This window comes from Oncorhynchus masou, chromosome 1 (assembly GCF_036934945.1).
Source record: "Oncorhynchus masou masou isolate Uvic2021 chromosome 1, UVic_Omas_1.1, whole genome shotgun sequence".
Classification (NCBI taxonomy): domain Eukaryota; kingdom Metazoa; phylum Chordata; class Actinopteri; order Salmoniformes; family Salmonidae; genus Oncorhynchus; species Oncorhynchus masou.
This window is the reverse complement of record NC_088212.1, coordinates 12,823,723-12,833,354: the sequence shown is the minus strand read 5'-3', so window position 1 is coordinate 12,833,354 and position 9,632 is coordinate 12,823,723. Positions and strand designations below refer to the sequence as shown.

The following is a 9,632-nucleotide window of genomic DNA, read 5'->3' as shown; positions in this document are numbered from 1 at the left end:
ATGCCTAATTTCTTCCCTTCCAAAGCACTGAAATGCTTTCATACCCTTTTGATCATTCCTTTCTGAATGACACGATAACATAATGAAGCACCCACACACAGCCACTACTGTTTAATTACAGTTCTATAAATGTATGGTAAATTAAGATTAAAATACCAACATATGTTGAATGGTAATACATCTAACTAAGATCTAACCTCAAAACATCTGAGGTGAAACACTTTCGAATAGTGTCTGTTCAGTCCACCATGGTTTGACATGGTTTGACATGGTTCGTCTTCACAAGCTAAACTCAATGTGACTATATTTATTTGACATCTTCCTATAACCTAAGCCACCAGTAGATGTTGCTCTAGATTCAGTAGTGTGACACACCCTCCCCATCTCAAGAAGTGAAGTATGGCAGTGAATCAATATCGGGTGACAAAAGATAGTATATGCCATCATTGTATTACTGTCTCAGCCCTATACACAGAGGTGTACTGTAGAATCTGGGTCAGCGGTCGGATTTGAGGCAAGCTTGATTTGTTGTTTAACCCAGAGCATAAATGTTCTAACACAGCTTCTTGTTTCTAAAAAAAAAATCAAAAAATATATATAAAAAATACAATGTTACTTCACATCTCTCAAACCAATCCTGCCAAACCCTCACACGAGCAGGACAGTTGTTAGCTGCCACTCACTCACCTCACCGTTCATTCTCTCCTTGTGCATTTCTGAGCTCAAGGCCACGTCTTCTAGCGCTCTTTTTTCCTCATCGTTTAGATAATCCACGTTTGACTGGAGTAGAAAGTGCTCATGAAATAGAAAACACTATAAATTATTTAGAAATATTTAAATTAAGGGTGATTAACATCAAACCGTTGTGGTGGTTGATTTTCGAAGGATGGTTTTCTGTGGTTTCAGGGAAGGGTTAGAGTGAGGCACACAAGGCAGTTTTGTAGGAGGGAAACTATGGCTGACACTTAGACCGCCATTTTCTAACGTGAGCTGGGATGGTGGTGAGGAGGAGGAACACTGATGGACAGGGCTCATGTCATCAGTAAATTCTGTCTGTAAGTGCATATCTGTGTTGTCAACGTCATATTGCAGGTCACAGTCAGGGCAGTACCCGTGATACTGGACCTTTTCACTGAATCGGACCCTCTCCCGGGTTGCCTGGGGGCATTTGGTCTTTTCATGCCGTAGCAAAGGCATAGGCAAAAGTCCTCTCTCTTCCTTTGTACTATTAGAGATGCAACACGATAAGTCTCTGTTTGGCTTCCCTGGGAAAACACCATTACGCATAAGAGTCCCGTTAGCCTTGGCTAGTAGGCTCCCTGATAGTGGGTTCTTGTTGCGCTCCTCTGCATTGATAGGTGTCAGCCTGGGAGGGGGCAGCGGAGGGTGGGGCTTCTTCATCACGGTCAGGATGGCGTGGCTGACAGACGGGGGCCTAAAGATGGCGATCTTGATCTTGTCGATGCTGGAGGCAGTGGTGGTGGTGGTGGTGCTGCTAGAGCTGCTGTTCAGGGTGTCTGTCTTGGAACTGTCTGTCATCTCCTCCTCCAGCTGTAGGTCACACGTGAGGGAGTCGATCTCATGCACAACCTGCACCAGGAGAAAAAGAAATGGAGGACAGTACATATTTAGTTTGACAGACAAAGAAATATAATAGACTAATAGAGTAGAAAATACAGCAGCAGCCAAAATGTTACCGTATGAAGCACTTGTATGAAGCAACCTGGCTAGTAAATAGTTAGGCAGGGGGAGAGGGCTTCTACTAGGCTAACATATGGAATTGTTTTAAGATGGTCATACCAAGGATCATTTACCCATTTGATTTTGAGTTTTAGGAACCCTTTAGGTATATAACAAAAAAATATATGTATACTGTATATTAAAAAAATATTTGATCAAACATTGAATTTGGCCTTACTGCTATTAGCCCATAGAAACACATTGAATAACAGATTCATACATAGTCCAAAAAATGTGTGCAAAGGAATTTTGTTTTAAAGTGTCTGTCCTATAGCTGAGAGATATAAGAAAGATACAGAAATTATTTGTATTTTTTTTTACCCATATTTACCCCATTTTTCTTTTGTACTGAACTACTTCCATATAGATATACACTACATGACCAAAGGTATGTGGACACCTGCTCGTCTAACATCTCATTCCAAAATCATGGGCATTAATATGGAGTTGGCCCCCCTATGCTATCCATTCTTCTGGGAAGGTTTTCCACTAGATGTTGGATCATTGCTGCAGGGACTTGCTTCCTTTCAGCCACAAGAGTATCAGTGAGGTTGGGCACTGACGTTGGGCGATTAGGCTTGGCTCACAGTCGGCATTCCAATCCATCCCAAAGGTGTTCGATGGGGTTGAGGTCAGGGCTTTGTGCAGGCCAGTCAAGTTTTTCCACACTGATCTCGACAAACCATTTCTGTATGGACCTCGCTTTGTGAACGGGGGCATTGTCATGCTGAAACAGGAAAGAGACTTCCCCAAACTGATGCCACAAAGATGGAAGCACAGACTTGTCTAGAATGTCGGAATAGAGCTAAGCACAGGTATGCTGTAGCGTTACGATTTCCCTTCACTGGAACTAAGGGGCCTAGCCAGAACAATAAAAAACAGCCCCAGATAATTATTCCTCCTCCACCAAACTTTACAGTTGGCAGTTTACATTGGGCAGGTAGCGTTCTCCTGGCATCTGCCAAACCCAGATACGTCTGTCGGACTGTCAGATGGTGAAGCGTTATTCTTCACTCCAGAGAGCGCCTTTCCACTGAGTCCAATGGCGGCGAGCTTTACACCACTCCAGCCGACGCAGGCATTGCGCATGCTGATCTTAGATTTGTGTGCGGCTGCTCTACCATGGAATCCCACTTAATGAAGCTCCCGACGAACAGATGATGTTGCTTTCAGAGGCAATTTGGAACTCTGTAGTGAGTGCTACAACTGCGGACGGACTATTTTTACGCAATACGCGCTTTAACTCTCGGCGATCATGTTCTGTGGGCTCGTGTGGCCTACCACTTCGCGGCTGAGCCTTTGTTGCTCCTAGACGTTTCCACTTCACAATAACAGCACTTACAGTTGACCGGGGCTGCTATAGCAGGACAGAAATTTGACAAACTGACTTGTTGTAAAGGTGCCATGTTAAAAGTAATTGAGCTCTTCAGTATGGTCATTCTAATGCCAATGTTTGTCTATGGAGATTACATGGCGGTGCCCTCAATTTTATACACCTGTCAGCAAAACAACCAACGTGTATGTGTTCGTGAGAGTCTCGTCTTTTCATAGAGGCATATTCATATGTAGCCAAACAGTTTGTACTCTACTGCAGACGTTTTCGTGAGAAGACCAATTTTTGGGATGTCTCAAGGTCTGACAAACACTGCTGTAGCTCGGTCACCTTCCACCAAAGATGCGGAAGGCCGTCATTGGTGGATGCGGTAGAATGAGACATAAACGTGGACATCGACTCTAAGGCGTTATAAAGGCCCACTGCAGTCAAAAAACTTGTTTTACAGTGGCTTCAGAAAGTATTCACACATTTTCCACATTTTGTTGTGTTGAATTTAAAATAGATTAAATTGCAATTTTGTGTCACTGGCCTACACACAATACCCCGTAATGTTCAAGTGGAATTTTGTTTTTAGACATTTTTACAAAGTTTATATTTTTTTGAGTCAATAAGTATTCAACCCCTTTGTTATAATAAGTTCAGGAGTAAACATTTGCCTAACAAGTGACATAATAAGCGATATGGACTCACTCTGTGTGCAATTGTAGTGTTTAACATGATTTTTAATGACTACCTCATCTCTGTACCCCACACATACAATTATAAGGTCCCTCAGACTTGCAGTGAATTTCAAACACAGATCCAACCACAAAGACCAGGGAGGTTTTCCCAATGCCTCGCAAAGAAGGGCACATATTGGTAGATGGGTAAAAATCATAAAGCAGACATTGAATATCCCTTTGAGCATGGTGAAGTTATTAATTACACTTTTTCATGAGGACCACCACAGGAAAGGAAGACCCAGAATTACCTCTGCTGCAGAGCCTCAGATTTCAGCCCAAATAAATGCTTCACAGAGTTCAAGTAACAGATACATCTCAACATCAACTGTTCAGAGGAGACTGCGAGAATCAGGCCTTCATGGTCAAATTGCTGTAAAGAAACCACTACTCAAGGACACCAATAATAAGAGACTTGCTTGGGCCAAGAAACACCAGCAATGGACATTAGACCAGTGGAAATCTGTCCTTTGGTCGGATGTGTCCAAATTTGAAATGTTTGGTTCCAACAGGCGTGTCTTTGTGAGACGCAGAGTAGGTGAATGGATTATCTCTGCATGTGTTGTTCCCACCCTGAAGCATGGAGGAGGAGGTGTTATGGTGTGGGGGTGCTTTGCTGGTGACACTGTCAGTGATTTATTTAGAATTCAAGGCACACTTAACCAGCATGGCTACCACAGCATTCTGCAGCGATACGCCATCCCATCTGGTTTGCGATTAGTGGGACTATCATTTGTTTTTCAACAGGGCAATGACCCAAAACACACCTCCAGGCTCTGTAAGGGCTATTTGACCAAGAAAGAGAGCGATGGAGTGCTGCATCAGATTATCTGGCCTTCACACTTACCCGACCCAATTGAGATGGTTTGGGATGAGTTGGACCGCAGAGTGAAGGAAAAGCAGCCATTGAGTGCTCAGCATATGTGAGAACTCCTTCAAGACTGTTGGAAAAGCATTCCTCATAAAGCTGGTTGAGAGAATACCAAGAGTGTGCAAAGCTGTCGTCATGGTAAAAGGGTGGCTTCGTTGAAGAATGTAAAATCTCAAATATATTTTGATATATACTTTTTTGGTTACTACATGATTCCATATGTGTTATTTCATCATTTTGATGGCTTCACTATTATTCTACAATGTAAAAAATAAAGAAAACCCCTTGAAAGAGTAGGTGTGTCCAAACTTTTGACTGGTACTGTATGTAAATGAGATATTTCTGTATTTAATTTTCAATAAATGTGCATTATACGGTATTGGGGGTAGATGGGTGGGAAAAAACTTTCTGAAGGCACTGTATATAATGTATATTTCCACACTATGTGGTTGGAATAATATTGTGAAATTGTGAAAATGATGATAATGTCCTTCTAGTGTAAGAGCTGTTTGAAAAGTCTGCCTGAAATTTCAGCCTGTTTTGGTGGGATGGTGTTTTGGCGTGCCTAGTGACATCACCAGGTGGTTAATTAGTTAATAGACCAATAAGAGAGTTTTCAAACCTCTTCCAATAAAAGCTTGTCTTCCGTTTCCCCTCCCCACTCAGACCACTCGCAGACAGTCCTAGCAAAATTTTTGCTTGAGAAATTGCTCATTGCTGAGAAGCTATTTTTGCTTCTTTTTGACCATTTTAGTTGAAAACAATCACAGTAAGGTACTTAATTGTTACCAGAAATGATTTGATATGGAAATAAAAACTCCTTAATTTGGCATTTAAACTAATGAATTATTCTAATAACTTTGTAGACATATGGTCCTCTCAAGCCAGATTCGCATGCAACACAACAATATTACACAGTATTCTCTGATTAATTGCAGGTCGTGTTTGATTAATTAATTTGCTAGACGTGTATTTGTAAGGTAAGGGCAAACTAGAAACTACCCATAATAGTCCAATGAAAAGAACACACACCAAACTGTATGAAGACTCTAAATCAAAAGCAAGACCCTCCGGCTATAGCAATACTAACTTGATAACGTACATGATCAGTTTATATAAGAATGAATTCTGTGAGTATGCTCTTGCACGTGTTGGACATATTAAGATGAAATTGAAATTGTTGAAAGCACACACTTGGCCCCTCCATACATTCATGGTTGAGGTGATAATAATATACCTACATGACAGGCAGTGAAAATTGCAAAGACATCTCTTTGTAGCAAATGACTACATCTTCCCTTAGGTATGTTTACTAGTTTTGAGTAGAAATAAACCTTGATTACTCTTTGTGCACGTATAAAATACACAATGTTCAACACTATTATGGAGAGAGTCTGAAATTACTTGTTATTTTGTAATCTATTACTGACACAATACCTACTAATTAAGACCTATGGTATAAGTTGCCTATCATTTTACATTTCAGTGGTAGCCAATACTTTGCCAAACCATATCTGTGAACAGTATCCACATAGTATACCATTTTAAAAAGTCATTATATTTTAAAGTAATTGACGCTAGTGAAGTAATATCAGCATATCCACATTTAATGGAATATAAAACTGAGGTTGGGTAAAAAGCTCATGTAGAGTGAAATCTCCATGCAGTCTTAAATGGATCATTTAGTGGGACACAAAAGAGAGTCACAGTATCCATTGCAACATGCTTAGGGGCATGATGGTTCTCTCTGTGCCAAGCATCTGGGTTCAGCTCCTCTTAAACATAGGCTTGAATCCAATAATTCAAGTGTGTGAGTTGCACTAGATAAATACTGCATCTAAATGGGATTTACTGAAACATTGGCTTTGACAATAAACTGACAATCCCCGAGGTGGGTTGTTTTAGTAGTGCACACTCTCCTAAATAGAATATTGATTTGTACGTTTTATTTCTTATTTAACCTTTATTTAACTAAGCAAGTCAGTTAAGAAAAAAAATCTTATTTACAATGGCTGCCTGGGAACAGTGGGTTTACTGCCTTTATCTGGGGCAGAAGAACAGATTTTTACCTTGTCAGTTCAGGGATTCGATCTCGCAACCTTTGGGTTAGATCGACGCTCTAACCACTAGGCTACCTTCCGCCCCAGATTGATGTTTCTATAACATTGTGTTTAATTCAAATACTTGTTGAAAATGTTGAAAGAGCAGCATTATGTCAGAGGAAATGTGTGTCATGTATCCATCCATTACATCCACCAATTAAGAAGAACAGTGTAGGTTTCATCTAAAGTGACAACCTATCGTGTAAGGGTGGGTATTTCAGGACCAGCAGGCCGGACAGTTCCTTTCGTACAAACATCTAGGTAGGCTACATCCACGCGTCAAAGCAGGTTAGATTGCGTGTCATTATAGGGACGATGGAAGGAAGACCACAGGGATCAATGTGTGAAATCAACAGAAAACAAATATAGTATGAGTTAAATGAATGAATGCTCTAAAATTGATATTCCTAACAATTGTATATCACTTAGACACAATGACAGCGCTGACACAATCCTGGTACTGTAACAAGGTGCCTATCGAGAAGAGAGCTGCTGTATAATTTGACAGGAGACAATTATAATAAAAACAGTAGGCTAGACTGCATTTAGATGATGAAATGCAATGCAAAACCATACCGGTGAACTACACGTGATTAATCATGATACATGTTTGCACTTAAATTATCAAAGCCCAGTGTTCGCACGAAGGCGCAGCTGCGTTGTCATCCTTCGCACATACAACGTGTCCCATATGTCTTTCATGTTCACTGATAAGATATGTGATCACATACGAAAGGGCAATGCACAGGCCATGGACTTAATTATATCTGAGCCTTCAGATGTTTATTATAGAACAATCTTTTTCCCAATCAGTAAAAAATCTATACCCTAAACATACCTGCATTAAAACAAAACAATGTTCATCTCAAATAAAACACACAAAACATAAGCCAGACATAGGAAACCTATTCCACTAACCTCTTTGAGTTCCTTGGCTACATCCCTCAAGTCTCCCAGTATGGTCTCCAAATCCTTCACGATAGTCTTGATCTGCTTTTTGACTTTAACTTTGGAGACTACTCCTTCAGCAGATTCTACATTTGATGTCCCTGACATTCTTCGTTGGCACAACGTATTTTTAAGGATTACAAGTAAATCCTTCCGCTGCCGTCATACCACTTTGCCTATGCATTTTAATGTTCTGTTTTCTTCACTTTCCTCCCATACAGGCTAAATCACGCAATAATGTAGCGAAGCGTGGTGACAGCGTCCCGGCCAGCACGCATGCGCAATAGAGCATAGCAAAAATAATATTATCTTAAAAATGTTTAATAAAATAATGTTGCTGGAGAGGTGTTTCTAGACAGTCGCTCGTGATCATTCCGCCGTTACCTTTTAACATTTCTGTCAAAAAAACAAATGCTGATATGTCACATTTCCTTGTGGCAAGATGCCTAGTCAGATATTCGGTCCATAATTTTAATCAGACTGAAATAATAAGAGAATGAAAAGGAACATGGTACATAGTACACATCAATCCAATCCAAGTCCAATATTCTAATCAGAATGGTCCATAGGCTGCGCCAGACATCCCCATTGAACGGATTGTCTCTAAAAAAATACATGTATATTCTATAGGCTACATACGACAGGCATAATATATTCATAAACTGCAGTTACTTTACTGAATAAATGACAAGTGATAATAATCCCTTCTTCACATTGCATCTACATCGAAGCCTCCGCGGTGTCTGATAGCCTGCCCATACAGCAGGCGAGAGAATGGTCTCTGCACGGCTGCGCGTGTCATGACACGCGCGCCGCAGAAGCAGGTCACCTTAGGCTGTTCTTCATGTTTTTGATTCGAAAAGTGATACATTCGTGTTACTCACCATTATTTCCATAGTGTTATGGTTAAAACAATGTTTCCCGAACCGGTACACGTGACGTGTCATTACCCTCAGCCAGCACTTTCACATGGGCTATGTCATCTATTCCAACACTAGCACACCTGATTCAAGTAGCCAACTCCAGTTGGATCAGGTGTACTAGAGGAAATAGCCTTTAGATCACATTCGTCGAACGGCTGCGGTTCCCGATGACAGGTTCCTGGGTTAAGCATGGCTGCATTGAAGCAGTTTGGGAAAGTTTTGCACATTTCTAGGCTTTTGTTGGGGGGTAAATATTACGGCCTCTTTAGACTTTCTAACATAGGAACAACATAGAAAGCTTTCCAACTCACTATTACATAACATTCATCAAGTTCCTGGAATATTTCCCAATGGGCTTGTTTCTTCTGTTTGGACAACTCATCTTATATTGCCTGCATGTTTATATGAGAAAAGCGTTTGACTTCTGCTTTTTGGGTGATTATGCCTATAGACAAACTTTAAGATGTAATGAAATAATATTTCCAACCATACTAATCGGCAATACTGTAAGCTATTTTAATGGGCAGGGTAATTTACTCTTGAAGATCTCACATCCAAGTTAAGCAATCACATCCATCATCATTGACCTGTGTGTGTCTTGCACACAACACAAGGCATGGATTGCTTGCCCAGGGTAAGCAGTCATTTATAATACTTAGGCCCCACTTGGACATCTAGTTCAATTTTGGAATAAGGGTGCTTCTGGCTTGGTCTGTATCCTCAAACCTTGACCCAAAACATGTCTAGGCTATTTTTTGCCATATATGATCAGAGACAGGTGTGATCAATGATTTCATTTGAATAACTTCATATAGGCCCTATGACACGGTAGGATATGTGAACAGACTAGAGATATTGGCTTTGTGAAGCTGTGGTTTTTAATTTGAGAAAAAAATGAAAGGACATTTAAATGCTCCCACTGCTTTTCATTGATTTTCTCATAATAATGCAAAATACTGAAGGCATACAATTGCAAGTATGTATCAGTCCAAG

General features: G+C 40.5%; 1 protein-coding gene across 1 annotated transcript; it reads right to left on the bottom strand.

Moving 5' to 3' along the window:
• Window positions 1–698: 698 nt before the first annotated feature.
• LOC135546424 (protein Largen-like) lies at window positions 699–7,905 on the bottom strand. Its single transcript, XM_064974878.1, has 2 exons — window positions 7,687–7,905; window positions 699–1,590 (listed from the first exon to the last, which is right to left on the bottom strand). Exons 1-2 carry the CDS (start codon window positions 7,822–7,824, stop codon window positions 856–858), a joined length of 873 nt encoding a protein of 290 aa, XP_064830950.1. The 5' UTR covers window positions 7,825–7,905; the 3' UTR covers window positions 699–855.
• Between the last annotated feature and the right edge of the window lie 1,727 nt (window positions 7,906–9,632).